The sequence below is a fragment of the Cnephaeus nilssonii genome (genome assembly GCF_951640355.1).
Source record: "Cnephaeus nilssonii genome assembly, chromosome: 2".
Taxonomy (NCBI): domain Eukaryota; kingdom Metazoa; phylum Chordata; class Mammalia; order Chiroptera; family Vespertilionidae; genus Cnephaeus; species Cnephaeus nilssonii.
Genome location: NC_137073.1, coordinates 71,955,111 through 71,971,022, shown reverse-complemented (window position 1 = coordinate 71,971,022; position 15,912 = coordinate 71,955,111). Strand labels below are relative to the sequence as shown.

General features: G+C 43.9%; 1 protein-coding gene across 1 annotated transcript in view; it reads right to left on the bottom strand.

The window, feature by feature from the left end:
• Positions 1 to 15,912, bottom strand: part of SERINC5 (serine incorporator 5) — a 98,922-nt gene that overhangs the window by 24,351 nt on the left and 58,659 nt on the right. The window contains exons 3-5 of the mRNA XM_079793123.1: positions 7,638 to 7,816; positions 7,074 to 7,156; positions 5,548 to 5,641 (exon numbers count right to left, since the gene is read on the bottom strand). Of these exons, the coding sequence (XP_079649249.1) occupies positions 5,548 to 5,641; positions 7,074 to 7,156; positions 7,638 to 7,816 (356 nt within the window). The remainder of the gene's footprint in view (positions 1 to 5,547; positions 5,642 to 7,073; positions 7,157 to 7,637; positions 7,817 to 15,912) is intronic.

Here is a 15,912-nt window from a genome sequence, read left to right as displayed (position 1 = left end):
GACTGGGGATGGAAGCCACCGCCTTTCAGTGTACAGGATAACACTACAACCAACTGAGCCACCCGGCCAGGGCCAGTCCCCTTCTATTTCCTACAGTGGCCCCAGAAGCCCTACATGATCTGGCCTAGTGCCAACTGTGACTTCATCTCTTACACCCTTCCCTCACCACTGGAGTCCAGCCACAGTGGACACTCCTTAACAAGCACCGCAAGGGCCCATCAGCCCTGCCTCAGGCTCTCCCCGCTTCCTTCATCGCCCTCACACCTCATCAGGAAGCCTTCCCCTGCCCCGCTCTCCCCAGCTCCCACCCCGGCTTTCTTTTTCTCCAGAGCACTTTTCACCATTGAACCTATTACTTATTTGCTTGATTAATCAAGTTGATTATCTCTCCTCCCCCCACCGCCCCAGAGGAATGTAAGCTCCACAGAGCAGGACATGTACATGTGCTTTCTAGTTTACAACTATTAATAAAGGGATGGGAGACATTAGTGGTGGTTTAACTAGCTAGGGAAATTGTTCAGAACAAAGAAAAGGGAGTGCTTATAGACGCTCATTGCTGTTCATTGCTGTTCCACCATGGAGGGGCTGGCAAGTAGCAGGCTCTTGGTGCAAGGACTGTCGATGCTACAAATAACTGCAGCAATGTTAGCAGGGTGATGCGGCTCCAGACTCAGCGGGTCCCCCTGATGACATCTTGTTTTCACAAACACCTCTAATGAGTGCAGTGACTGATCTTTGCCGTGTTGATGCTGCCACAGTCATAGTCCATTGTGAATAAATGCTAAATGAGAAGCACTTGAGATCAGAACAGGACCAGGCAGCAGAGCAGAGTGCACGGTCACAGCCGCAAGCAGGTACCAGGTGGGAGAGTTAACTGGGCTCAGGCTTGGGGTCAGGGTTGGGTCAGTAAACTAAACAACAAAAATTAAAAGTGTAGAAAATGGGTCTTGGTTAGAAATACCTGAATATACCATCTACTTTTTATTTCAGTTTTGATACAGAATTGGCCCTTCTATCCACAAAATTTCAGCTAGGAATTATTAAAAACAAGACAACAGGCCCCAAATGAACTGCTTTATGCTAAGACACCAAACCAAGACAGCCTAACTGCAGTGTGGCTTGCCCGGAAATAAGAATCTGAAACCAGCCCATCAGGAAGCACCTGATTCGCACTATGAGGGAATCTGCCCGAGAGAGCCCTGCCGTCCCCCAAAGGGGAGTAGCCCTGCAGTAACCAGCCCGCTTTCCCTTGTAGAACTTCCTGTTCCTGCTCCCTTCTGCTCATAATGGTCTCATTCTGTACAGCTCCTGGGAGCTCCTTTTCATCCGCTAGCTTGGATATTAGCCAATTCAAATCAATTTTCTGCTCAAATAAACTCTAAAACGTTTTTAATATGCCTCAGTTTGTCTTTTAACAAAAGAACAAAAACACACTAAACATCCAGTCCAAACACATCATTTTACAAGTGTGAACACTAAGGTCATAGAGGCCAAGAGACCTGCCTACAGGGAAACAGCAAGCCAGGGAGTGAGGGCTTTTCCGGCCGCACTCCCCTGGTTTCCAGGCCATAACCTTTCTCTCCCACCGCCAGCGCGGCTTTCTCCTTCTCAACATCTTTACAAAGAAAAAAGGAGGGAAAAGTACTTTAATTGTTCCATGAAGAGTGATACGAGTAGTCTATTTTCTAGACTAACCTTGTAAGCAAGAGACTGTTTAAAAACACAGCAAAAACTCTAGAAAAACTCTATTTTTATGTAAGTGAATTTACATAAAAATAAAAATATTAGTGAGCTTCCTAGCTTAATCCTAATTTTAGGCAAACCATCCAGCCAACTATAAATATGTTGACAAAGGGGTTTTGTTGGGATATTGGCCTCAAAGCCGGGACAACAGCAACATCATTGTTGCAAAGCTTTTAAGCCATTCTTATTGAGTGGTTTCTGGAAAGTTTTTAAAGCAACAAAGCTCTTCCAAAAAGCCTGTTAAAAGTTGGCATCAATAACCAGTCCCAGAAAATGGCTTCAGCATCAATCAAAACATTAAAATCAGAGTGAAGAAGCACAAGAATTCTCAAGAGAACATGGTATTTAGTGGGCAAATCAGGTACTCAGTATCAAAGATGTTAATATTTTATCAGGAAGTTCCTTATTTGAAGAATATTTGGGAAAATTTTAGGAGAAATTTTGAATGACACATTCTAATAAGAAATTAAGAGTGAAAGTACAGTAAGACTTATCATGGGAAGAGTGATATGTAATCAATTACAATGCATTTCCAATTTATTGTCACAATTGAGAAAATTAGGGTCACATAAAACAATAGTCACCCATTTGACTTATCTTTAGGAAAACTTTGCTGCCTCAAAATAAGATGGAGTAGAGACCTCAAACATAAACTACTAGGTTTCAGGGATGACTTAAAAAGCAGGACAGCATGCCCTAGCTTGTTTGGCTCAGTGGCTAGAGCGTTGGCCTGCGAACTGAAGGGTCCTGGGTTCGATTCCAGTTAAGGGCACATGGCCAGGTTGCGGGCTCGATCTCCAGTGGGGGACATGCAGGAGGCAGCCTATCAATGATTCTCATCTTTGATATTTCTATCTCTCTCTCCCTTCCTCTCTGAGATCAATGAAAAATATCCTACCTAATAATAGACAAATATGCAAATTGACCATACCTCCGACACACCCACCAGCCTCACCCACCAGCCAATCAGAGCGAGTATGCAAATTAACCCAACCAAGATGGCTACAGCCACAGAGAGCCAGGTTTCCTAGGTAACAGAGCAAGCCAAGCTTTCCGCCTGCCCTTGCCAGGCCTAAGCCTCCACTCAAGCTACAAAGTTTCAATTATAGAAGGTAAACAAATTCAAACAGAAATGGCAGCAGAATGGAGCTTGAGAGAGCAGGCCAGGGTTGCCCCCGGCAACAGGGGAAGCAAAGCTTTCCGCACACCCTGGCCGGGCCCACCCGCTTAAGGCTACAAAGTTTCAATTATAACCCAAACAGAAATGGCTGCCGGCCGCGGAGGGAGCCCCAGGCTTGGCTCCACTCCAGGCTACAAAGTTTCAATTGTAGAAGGAAAATAAATTCCAGATACCAGGGCCTCCGCTTGGGTTGCCAGGGGGCATGGCCGGCCTGCAAACCACCACAGGCCCCTCACTCAGGCTGCCCCACGCCACAAGGGAACCCCACCCTGATCAGGGACACCCTTCAGGGCAAACCAGCTGGCCCCCACCCCTGTACCAGGCCTCTATCCTATCTAATAAAAGAGTAATATGCAGATTGATCATCACTGCAACACACAATATAGCTGCCCCCATGTGGTCAAAGATCCTGCCTCCATGTGGACACAAGATGGCCACCACAAGATGGCCAGCAGGGGAGGGCAGTTGGGAGGCACCCTGCCTGCAAAGGAGGGCAGTTGAGAGGGACCAGGCCTGCAAGGGAGGGCAGTTGGAGGTGATCAACCCTGCAGAAGAGGGCAGTTAGGGGTGACCAGGCTGGCAGAGGAGGGAAGCTGGGGACAAACAGGCTGGCAGCAGAGTGGTTAGGGGGTGATCAGGCTGGCAGGCAGAAGCGGTTAGGGGCAATCAGGAAGACAGGCAGGCAAGCAGTTGGGAGCCAGCAGTCCTGGATTGTGAGAGGGATGTCCGACTGCCCGTTTAGGCCCGACCCCAACGGGATCGGGCCGAAACGGGCAGTCGGACATCCCTCCAGGGGTCCCAGATTGGATAGGGTACAGGCTGGGCTGAGGGACAACCCCGCTCCGTGCACGAATTTCGTGCACCGGGCCTCTAGTTTTTTTTACAAAAAGCAGGAAAGCATGCACAAACTTACATATGAGCACTTCTCAGAACTAGAAATTTTTCTTATCTTAGAGATTAAGGCTTGAAAAATACCAAAACATATCTGTATTACTACTTGTATGGTTATTCGATGTGCTGTTAACATTTTAGAAACTGGCCATAAGCATTTGGATACATACTCCAGTATTTCCCAAATAATAAAATGATTGCCCTGGCCAGGCAGCTCAGTTGGTTAGAATGTTATCCTGATATGCCAAGGTTGTGGGTTTGATCCCCGGTCAGGGAACATATAAGAATCAACCAATGAGCCCTAACCAGTTTGGCTCAGTGGATAGAGTGTCGGCCTGCGGACTGAAAGGTCCCAGGTTCGATTCCAGTCAAGGGCATGTACCTTGGTTGTGGACACATCCCCAGTAGGAGGTATGCAGGAGGCAGCTGATCGATGTTTCTCTCTCATCGATGTTTCTAACTCTCTATCCCTCTCCCTTCCTCTCTGTAAAAAAAATCAATAAAATATATATATTTTTTAAAAAGAATCAACCAATGAATGCATAAGTGGAACAACAAGTTAATGTTCTTTTCTTTCTGTCTCTAAAATCAGTAAATAAAAATCTTAAAAAGTAGCCATGCTTTAAAAATAATAATAATAATAATAAAATGATAAATGCTATCTTTTCACTCATGCATCTCATGATTTGATCTTTAAAAAATAGCAAAATAAAACAGCAATGAATACTTCCAACCTGAGAACTATAATCAGAATGAAAAGGATTTTGAGAGAATTTAGACAGTATATTTTGTTTTGTCCAAAATAAAATTCACATTCATATAAAACTTTCTAATACCTCCCCCCACCAAAAGAAAAGAAAAGTATAAAGTAATCTGATGCTTACAAAATCAACAAAATAACAAAAGCCTTACTGGGTACAAAAGGCAGTCATTATCATTCATATTTTGTAAGTAAAGTAAGACAGAGAGTCTAAGGGCTTTGTCCAGAGTCACAGAGTCAACTTGCCCTTAGTACTCAGGGGGCTGGACCCTTGTCTGGCCGCCATTTCCTCAACGTAGCTCAGCAAGAATAAAAACCAGTTATTAATAGTCTGGCATTTCCCACTTATCCTCGGATGTGAATTCCACTTTCAAGGCACATAGAAAGAGTCTGTGTTTTTCAAATGCAGGATGGCTTTCTAAGGTAGCAAAACACATCTTCCTAACAAAGGTGTCCTTCTACTCTTACGCAGTGGTGAACAAACAAAAACTTTTTTAAAGGAGAGAACTATTCCATCACATCTTTGCAGAAAGGGAACCTCTAGCTCCAAAGTATTATTTTTTCTCTCTCTCCTAAGGTTGGAAGCCCAAGATGAAGCCTGCCCAAGTTTTCAACACAACCACAGAACTGGGGCCAGAAGGTGCCACCAGTGGGGCTGAGTGTGGCCAAGTCACACTGTTGGTTGACTTAGAGCCCAAATGAGAGAGGGCAGGGAAAAAGAGCCAAAAGGTGAAAAGAAATGAAGTAGGAGGAGGAAAGGCAGAAAGAATCGACAAGCCGTATGGGGGAGAAGTAAAGGAACAAACCCAAAGAGCAAGCGCGAAGGGAGAATGCCGGCAAAAACTGTCGCTGTGGTAGGCAGGCTCGGATCCCTGCCAGGAAACTCCGAGAGAGCCTTTGTCAGCGCTGTACTGTGGGCAGAGTCTGAGTCAATGAGCGCGTTTACTTGGAAGCTTTCCATAAAGGCACGTACCAGTTCTTGTTCCATTTGTGTGCAAACTCCACGAGCAGGATGAGCTGGATGCCTATAAAGAGGAAGGCTCCGATGGCTCCCACATAGCGCCAGGCTGCAAGAGAAGGCCACCCAAAAGGAGGTGACACGACTGTTCCAAGTGTTCGCTCAAAAGAGGGTAATGACTACAGTCCATTTTTACCACATGCTCACTGTACCTGCAACACGTTTAATTCCCACACAAGCGTAGTATTATTAGGCCACTTTACAGATGAGAAAAACTGAGAGTCTACCTAAGTTGACAAGGTCCCTTAGCCAGTAATGGGTGTCACCGGAGGTGAACACAGACAGTCTGGCTCTGGTGCATCCAAGTTTAACCTCCATGCTATAACTGCCAGATATTCTAACAGACGTAGCAATTCATAAAGTCAACACGGCCCACGACTTAAAAGTAAAAACACACATTGCCAGAAAAACCAAGGGTTCTAATTTTATTGGATAGGGAGGCACCAGTGTCTAGTAAGGAAATGAGGCTCAGACTTGGGGACCACGGACTCAGATCCTACTTCGGGCTCTGTCACAAAGAAGCCCTAACACTGGATGAGACATGTCACATCCCTGGGGTACAGCCTGTCTGTACAAATGACTGAGCTGGGCTAGAGGATGCTAGGTCCCTTCCCGTTCTAAAGATATTATTCTAACACATAAAAGGACGTCTGTGGGGAAGAGAAAACCAGCTAACAAGCATTTTAGGTAAAGACAAGACTTCCTTAAGGAGAACATAAAATTAGTGTGATCTTGAAAAAGCTGGACCTTCTTCTTACGTGACTCTTTGAGGGTCTGTAGCTGTTCCTCATGGCCTGACACAATGGGAATACTTTCACCATCTTAATTAGGAAAGTGAATTCATGTGGGTTGAACAGCGCTCGAACCACTGAAATTCAGGCCCGTTTCCTCCCTAACTCATATGAAGAAGGGCTATGATGAAAGGCTTCGTATTAAATTGCTTTTGGTATGTTCCATCAATAAGGAACACAATCCAGTGCTAAGCAGCTTCACGTAAGGTAAGTTTAGAAAGGGCCTGGGGGATGCCTCTCTCCCCCCATTTTAGCTGCGGCAGGTTTAAAGCGCTGAGAAGCCTGTGTTCGGAGGCCTGGCTTTTCCGAGCCACACGCAGAAAGAACAAGGTCAAGTATGGCTGGCAGGGTCAGGCTGACTTACTAACTGACCTTCACACAAATGTTAAGTGCTTCACTTTCCCTTCATGCCAATAACCTTACAATGACCATTTAATTCTTCAGCCTGCTGAGTAACTACAGGTCCTCCCACAGCCTGCCAGGAAGGGTGGGAGTGGGAAGGGACAAGGAGGAGGGGAACGGAGGGGGATAGGGAGTAGGGAGAGTGGATAAAGTGCGGGCAGGTCAAAATTTTTTTTTTTTTAAGCCACAAGAAAGTCAGTAATTCAACATATCAAAGGCACCCTGGACTGTGCTTTGGACAATTTTACAAAATGGGCAAAAACGAAATGAACAGAAACACATTTGTACCATTCAGGAAGGTCTCCTGGTCTGGAATGAAGAAAGCGCCTGAGCACATGGCCGCCAGGAGCAGGAGCTTGAAGAACCAAAAGCTGGAAAGAAAGAGAAAAAAAAAGAGGAAATGTATTTAAATGATATTCAGTGAAGGACAAAGGACCTCCTAGAAGGTAAGCATGTCCCGCCGTGGTTCTGCCACTGGCACTGTCCTCTCCAAACCGAGGGGAAGTAATTAAGTGACTGGAGACTGCCTTTTCCCAACATCAGACAGACTCAGCGGGGCCTCCGAGTGTGCAAAGCACCACTTTGTTGCTGGCGTGGAAGTGACCCGGGGAAAGGTCTTGGTACAAGAAATTAACTCTTGTCTCCACTGCCTTCCTCATTACGGTACCAGTGCTACAAACAGGATTCTAGCTCTTCGGCCACTGTGCGGTGACAAGTGTTAGGTCCCACCTTCCCTAAAACCGGGGTCAGCAATTTAAGCAGGAGGGAGAGCAGTCAGAGGCCCGAGGAGTACAAGTGGCCCTGGATTACGTTCTGAATAGAAGACCAGGGAAGCGAATTCTGGAGACTTGCCCATTGTGAATGTAGGCTCTGCAGCTTTTGCTGTTGTTGATATTTAAGGTCAGGAGGCAGAAGATAAAGAAGAAACAGGCCATTCCGAAGCAGACTCTATACACCGCAGAATACCCCACCAGCTTCTCACAGGTGTCACCAGCTTTAATGCCTTTACAAATGTCTTCGTAGAAAGGAATCTGAGGAAAAAGAGAAAAGCATCATCGGTTAGAACTGGGTAAAGGGGCTGTTGTGAAGTGCTCCTTCAGCTACACGTCCAAGTCCAATGTGGAATGCACAAACACTGGGAAGAAAGCCCTCTTCCAAAGGCTTTTTCTTAGTTTCCTCTGAGTCTTTTTTAAAGATTCAATGCTCATGATGTACCACTCAGCCTGTACTTACCCCAAATGAATGTGAAATCCAGCATCAGAATTTTTAAAAATCACACTTGTAATACATGGATATATATTTTTTGAAATGCATAAATATATAGCATAAAAAGTGAGAGACTTCTTTCATTCCCACCCCAAAATGTCCTTTCCTCGGGAGAGTTAACAATTTGGTGAATATTTATATTAGTTTACATACATAAATGTGTGTGTACATATGTATGTATATACACCCCATACTTATACACAGCACACACATACATACACTGTATAGTGCCATATACATCTCTCTCTCTCTCTCTCACACACACACACACACACACACACATACACACACACACAAACAGCTTTATTAAGTAAAAGAGTATATATATTATTCCGTAACATTTTTTTCCTAACTAACAATAAGCTGTTGAGGTCTTTCCCTATTAATACATACAAGCGCACCTTTTTAACCACCATATAATCTTTTAGAGTAAGGCTAGGTTAAAACTGATAAGCATTCCCACGCTGATCGTGTTGGGAAGGCCTCTTGTTTTGCTATTACAAACACTGATTCAATAACACTGCTGTGCATGCCTCATGGCACATGTGCCATTATTTATGTAGAATAGACTCCAGATCCACAAATGGAATCAGTGAGTCAAGTAGTATCTACATTTTAAAATTTGAAGAGATAAAGTCAAATCACACTTTCAAAGGCTGCACCAGTTTATATCCCACCAGAACTATCTGAGCCTGCTCAGGTTCCCAACCTGAACACCCAATTTAAAGGTAAAAAACAGCCCTGGCTGGTTTGGCTCAGTGGATAGAACATCAGCCTACAGACTGAAGGGTCCTGGGTTCGATTCTGGTCAGGGGCACATGCTCAGGTTGCGGGTTTGGTCCCCAGTAGAAGGCGTGGCATGCAGGGGGTGGCCGATCAATGATTCTCTCTCATCACTGATGTTTCTGTATCTCTCTCCCTCTCCCTTGCTCTCTGAAATCAATAAAAATATATTTAAATAAAATAAAATGTAAAAAACAGTATCCTGTCTCAATGTCCATTTTCCTCATTACTAGTAAGCTCCACTTCTTTTCATAAATTTATGGCCATCTGTATTTTTCTTTGTGAATTGGCTGTTAAGTTTTTTCTTGATCCACTGGAGCTATTTATGCATATTCATCTTCTGATGAATGTTGGCAATGGTTTATACTAGCCCCATTAGAAGGTTTCAAAGTAAGACCTATTCATATTATCAGAACTGAAATCTTATATAATGAGAACAAGAAGTACATTTCTATGAACAGAGAACATTAAGGATTTAGTCAGTGATTTAAAAACTTATTTATCAACATCAAAGCTGAACACTCTTCAGAATAGAAAAAAAAAGTTGAAAACACAGTATAGCTGTAATTCACAAGACAAAAGATAACACAGAGGGGGAAAAATGACACAAGCTGGAGATAAAATTGAAGCATGGTAATTTAGTTTATTCCCCAGAAAAGATCTTAAAGAAACACTAATAACTGAGGCTATTAAGATTTCCATAAACAAAAGGAAGACTAAACTTAATTGGAGTTCATCTTCCTGACTGTGGATTCCCTCACCGCAGAAAAGGCCTGCAGCCATGACTATACCTCAATCTCAAACACGTTTTTCCTAAACAAAACATATTTTTCAAAACTACTGCCTCAGGCAAAAATACATGAAAGATTTCATAAAGAAATGTCAAACGTTTTGTAGTCAGCAATTTTTTTTAGATCAGGGCAAGATGTAAATGCATAAAAAGACACTACTGTATTTTTGACCAGGCTATCAAACAAAGTAGCACACATGTAGGGTTGCCAGAATGTCCAGTTAAATTTAAATTTCAGATAAACAATGACTAATTGTTTTATTTGTACAGGATTTATTGCTGTGTAAAGTTCAAGTCTTTTCTTCTCTCCCTTCTCTCTTCCACTCTCTCAGCAAAGCTAATTTCTCACACACACCGCAGCCACCTGCAACACTTTCATCTACACCAGCCCATCTTTCACCTCCGGCTCTTCTCTACCTCCTGCCTCAAACCAACTTCTCTCCTTCTTCTAAAATCCATTTTAAGAAGCATGCTAATGCCAGGAGGCATGAGCTCCTATCCAATCATCCCCCACAAATGCCCTCCCGTGTGGATTCCCAGGGGCCCTTAGGCTCATCAAAGGGTGAGTATGTGGCATGGCATAGTTCATCCAAAATAAAAGTAGGTAAACAATCCCCTGCTCCAAATACTAAGGCCTGCTTTATGCTCTGTGGGTGACTCAGTCATTTAGCTTTCAGTAAGTAGTGAGAATTTTTAGGCAAAGAACCTCGAGTTGAACAAGCTGGCAGGACTTAGCAAGGGGAATTTGCTCTGATTAAATATTTGCTGTTCCAAACTCCATCCCAGTTTTGGAAGAAGAAAACATACATCACACACCGATTCCACACCATGGGGTGAAGGGGCTGGGCGGGCCTGCTAAGGGTGTTGCCTCTGAAACATGCCTCTGGGCATCCAAGGACACTGCATCAGTGTTGTTTCTGTACAGACCTGAGGGCCAGTGGCTTCCTCCCAACCCTAAAGGCAATCAAACTGAAAGCCACAAATTATCAGCAAGAATAAACAGCTCACTTCCAATCCTAACTCCACCACTAACTTGGGCAAATTACACACCTTCCTGAGCCTCAATGTCCCTTCTCATACTATGAAATACTACTGTCACCCTGTATATCTGAAACTAATTAGACTGGACAGCCGGACGACCTTCCAGACGTCCTTCCGGATGTCCTTCTGGATGACCATCAGGCCTCTAGTATAAAATAATATCGAATGCTAAATGTAATTGAAAAATAAAATAATTTAAAGATAGAATACTGACGCCCACCCTCATGAAGTTGCCCTGAGAATTAAATCAGTTCATCTTTGGAAAGTCCTTGCCATAGTTCCTAATCCATAAAACCCATTAAGTAAACTTTCTTAATTCTGAAGTATTACTTTTTTGTAAAAAGAACTTGGAGAAGGGAGCCAGGCACCTGACAGGAACCACTGACTGACTGGTTGATGCATTCAGATTTACACATGGTGGGAAATGAGCATCTCCGAACGCCACAGATGCTCTCTTCACTTTCCCAAAGGATTCATATTGAAAGATACAGTATTCACATACTTGTCTTATGAAGACCTAGTCACCACCCAAGTCATGGAAGAGATGTTCAAAACATCAACACAGAATTAAATTCAGCCCGGCCAGTGTGGATCAGTGGTTGAGTGTCGACCTATGAACCAGGAGGTCACGGTTCGAGTCAGGGCACATGCCTGGGTTTCGGGCTCCATCCCTAATGGAGAACGTGCAGGAGGCAGCCGATCAATGATTCTTTCTCATCATTGATGTTTCTCTCTCTCCCTCTCTCTTCCCTCAGAAATCAATAAAAATGTATTATTATTTTTAAAGAATTAAATTTAAAAAGGTGAGAATAGGAGAAAATCCACATAATTTGTGTACATAGGAGAAATCAGAGTTAGGCCCCATAACCAACTTTTATCTCAGGCAAATAAATATGGAAATGGAGAAGAGGAAGATGACAATCATGTTCCCATAATATCAAAGTATTATTTGGGAGAGATGAGAATATGGCATATTAACAAAGTCAACGATTCTTACATTCCATTATATCAAATTTCTAGGGCACTGAATGAAACTAAGATGCAAAGATAGCTTTGGGCAGCTCAGCATGAGTAATGTCATAAAAACTAGAAGAACTAGATCTGCATGTTCTGTTTAATATCCCTTATTTGAAAATGAATTTCAGAACCAAGAGCCTCTCCCAGTCTGTCTGCCTCCCCCCTTTCTGACATTCTACTTGTCCTCAAACTTCCTAAGACAATACATTTTTCTCTGCGGGTCCAGGAGAGTGAGGTCTGTCTGTTACCCACCAATGGACAGAAGCTGTGAAATGGGAATGCTAACATCAGCTTCCATCCTCCCGCAGACAGCTTCTAGGCAACCAAGGCTCTTTTCTCAACAACATTATCTTTGAGGCCCTTTGTGGGACGTGAAGACTATTTAAAACACAGCGACAACCCATCCTTGCTTCTCTTTTGTCTGGGTTTCTAAACATGTTTAAGAGAAGAGTCTACATTGTGTCATTATGAAAACCATAGGAGGAACAAAAATTCCTCACGCCGGTTTTATTTGACTGACACCCCTGAAATCAGGGCCGCAATGCACTGCCCCCACACAGTTGCTCCTCCCCATCTTGGAAGCATGCCCCTCCGCTGTGGGGATCAAACAGCCACAGTATGATTAGACAGTCAGAACACAATTCTAATCAAACTTGAAATAACAAGCTTTCGTTCTGCACAAAACAATTCACCGAGGACTGGCTCATTATGGTGGTGAGAAGGGCTCTGTTTTGAGAATTAGGTAACATCCAAGGCGGAATGCGCGAAGAAGAACCACACCACTTACTGATCTTGAAGAAGAATTGAGCGTCAATTTCAATGAAAAACCTATGAACTGTTCAAAGAGGCAACAGCACTGGGGGTTGGGGGCCATGGAATGGGATAGATCCTGCCTGCTGATTTGATGTGGCCTATGGTGGTATGGGCTTTGTTTTAGCTGGAAAATATGGTCATTCCCCACTCCCACCCCCACCCACAGAACATACGGTTTAATGAAGGACGTTGTGCTGCCCTGAGAGAAACAAGGCCTGCTGAAGGATGCCACTTAAACAGAGATGCTGAGGTTTCTGTAACAGGACGACTGAATGTCTCAACAGACAAAGCTTTCTATTTATTTGGACCACTTAAACAAAAGACAGTGAGCCCCACATCAGCTCTTTTCGTGAATGTCTAAGCCTGGCATACAGTGGGCGTCGTATGTGCAAATTCAACGATGTGCCATGACTGTCTTCTGTAAATAATGTTTTAAACCCAGTGAAATCATTATGTACTATATATTACATAATACACCTGAACATATATATAGCAAGAGTTTGATTCTTTCTCATCAGACTCCTCTTCTCAGACTCCTCTTCTATGTTGTGGGGTTACAAGCAGTGAATAAAACAAGTTAAGAAAATCCATGCTAACGGGGAGCTAACTTTTAGTGAAATGCTATAACAGCAAAACCATGTGTGCTCTACCTCATGGATACTTCAAGCATTTTCATGGTTACTTTTCACTATTCATTATTTTTCACCATAGGTGGGGCATGAGAATCTAATATCCCCCAAAAGATTTGACTCCACCATTACCTTTAACCTCATGATTCTGAGGGCCCCCAATTCTAGTACTGAGGACCAGAACATGTCAGGCATTTAAGTTTCTGGCCCAGCATCTTTCCCATTTCACCATTTATTAGACTTAGAATTGAGGGTACCCAGCAACAAGGAAACTAGAATACCCACACTTATTTTCTCCATTCCTAGTTCTTCCTGATCACCAAAAGGCTTGGTTTGGCTACATAAGTAGAATACTAAATTATCTATACCTGAGAATGCTCTCAAAAGGCCACAGAGAATAAGACATACATACTATTAAACACATCATGCTAAATTTATTGCTACATTATTCTTGCCTAATCCACCCAGTATGTGGTTCACGCAGTCCAGTTATCTACAACTTAAGCAAATATTCTGGTGTCCTCAGCACAAAGCTTAGGCCATTGAAGTTCCCCCTGTGGTGAGAAGGAGAAAACTTAACTGCCTATGACTCGCACAGAGCTACTGAAGATCCAACACAGGACTCAGCAAATGACAGCTCCTGCTTATGTAAACCAAGTTGCATTGGAACACAGCCACGCTCATTTGTTGGCACATTGTTTTGGCTGCTTATGCGCTACAATGGCAGAGTTAAGCAGTTGCTAGAGACCACATGGCCCTCAAAGCCAAAAATGTTTTGTAGCTAGCTCTTCACAGGACAAGTTCGCCCACCCCTGGGCCACCAGGAAGACTAGCAGAGAAGTTGTGCAGAACTGCTGAAGTATAAATTAGCATCTCAAAGGCAAATGACAACTGGTGATAACTTACTCTACAGATCAAAAGCCAAAGGACCAGCAGAGAGCACAGCAGCTCATTTGAACGCCTTCTGAGAGTCCCAACACCCTGCCCTGCCTTCTCCACCCCTCAGACTCCTCTTCGCCAGAGGGTTCAATGCTGTCCCCAACTGGAAATTGTGCTTAAGAATCCAACCATTCATCTCCCACATTTTTTAAAATATATCTTTATTGATTTCAGAGAGGAAGGGAGGAGAGAGAGAGAGAGAGAGAGAGAGAGAGAAACATCAATAATGAGTGAGAATCATCGATCAGTTGCATACCATATACTGGGGATCAAGCCCACAACCCAGGCATGTGCCCTGATCAGGGAATCAAACCGTGACCTCTTGGCTCATAGGTCGATCGACGCTCAACCACTGAGCCATGCCGGCTGGGCTCCACATGTCATTTTGAAAGCAGCAAATTAAGTTTTTAATTTCTCTGCCTGTATAAACAGTTTTTTGGAAGGGGCATGGAGGGAATGGGGGAAGACACGCCTGTAAGTGCCAATGCTTTTTCTGTGGGTCAGAGCCCTCAACAGCTCTAACAGAAAAAAGTCCTCACATCTGTTATGCAAACAGCCCGTGGAACCAAAAATAAAACCCACACTGATGAAAGCCGGCATGTCAGGAGATAATTGTAGACTTATTTTAAGACTGTAGAAACAGCCTCACTGAAATTTAAAAACCACACCCCAAAATAATCAACCCCGTTGGGATTAAGCTCAGCCCTGCTTTAAGAGGGGTGTAGCACAATCCATTCCCTTTTAAACATCTCCCACCTCACCTCAGCCCCGACTCCAGACAAGGAAGGGGAGTAAACATTCTTGAGTTCTAATATGACCCAATGGTTCACAGAGTGATAGTTGAGCTGACACGACTGTCTCCTATAGTCTCTAAAGCAGTTCTCATATTTTCAGTTTTCAAACACAACTGTGTACACACCCAGTCTAACTTTGGGGGCTCTCTGTATATACAGGGTGGGGCAAAAGTAGTTTTACTAGTACAGTTCTGAGTACATGAAACACAGTTTATTCTTGTATTATTATGAATTATTGTATTATTTCTGCCCAAACAACCGTAAACCTACTTTTGCCCCACACTGTACTTACCACACTGTTCTCATTTTCCCTACCTGAGTCCCGTTCCCTAAGAACAAAGACTATGTGCTACTCAGACCCACATGCCTGTTCTCGACCCATTCCCTCAGCGCCTAGACAGCCACATAAACTGACACCAGGTTGCAGTAAAAGGAAAGAGAGCATGTATTTCAAAGGTCCTGTTGAAAGGAGAATGGGCAGCTGGTGCTCCACCCAAGCTCCTCAATAATTTGCAAATGGGGTCTTTTACAGGTAAAAGTTATGAGTAAGGGGTTCAGGGATGTGGGCTGTGTTGATTGGTCATTTATAGGGTTCCATGGTTTTCCTCATCTAATTTATTTCTCCCCTGGCATCACCTTGTCATTCTGTTAGGGGTCTTTGTTACTGGGGTCAAGAGGTCTTCCTGTTTCCAAACAAACCAGAGTTCCGCAACCCGTCCTGGGACTGTAAGTCAGTTCTGTTATCTTCAGAGCAGAAAAACAGATCAATCCATCTTGAGCTTAAAGGGCCACATCCTTTCCTTATGTCATGCAATATACTGCCTGAAACCTGTTTTACAGGAAGATCTCCAGGCTCCTGGACACAGCTGTATTCTTTCTTAATCCTATATAATAAAGAGGTAATATGCAAATTGTCACGCCCTCGCACAAGATGGCCACCCCATGTGGTCACAAGATGGCTGCCACAAGATGGCCGGCAAGGGAGGACAGTTAGGGGCGACCAGGCCGGCAGGGGAGGGCAGTTGGGGGCGACCGGGCCGACAGGGCAGGGCAGG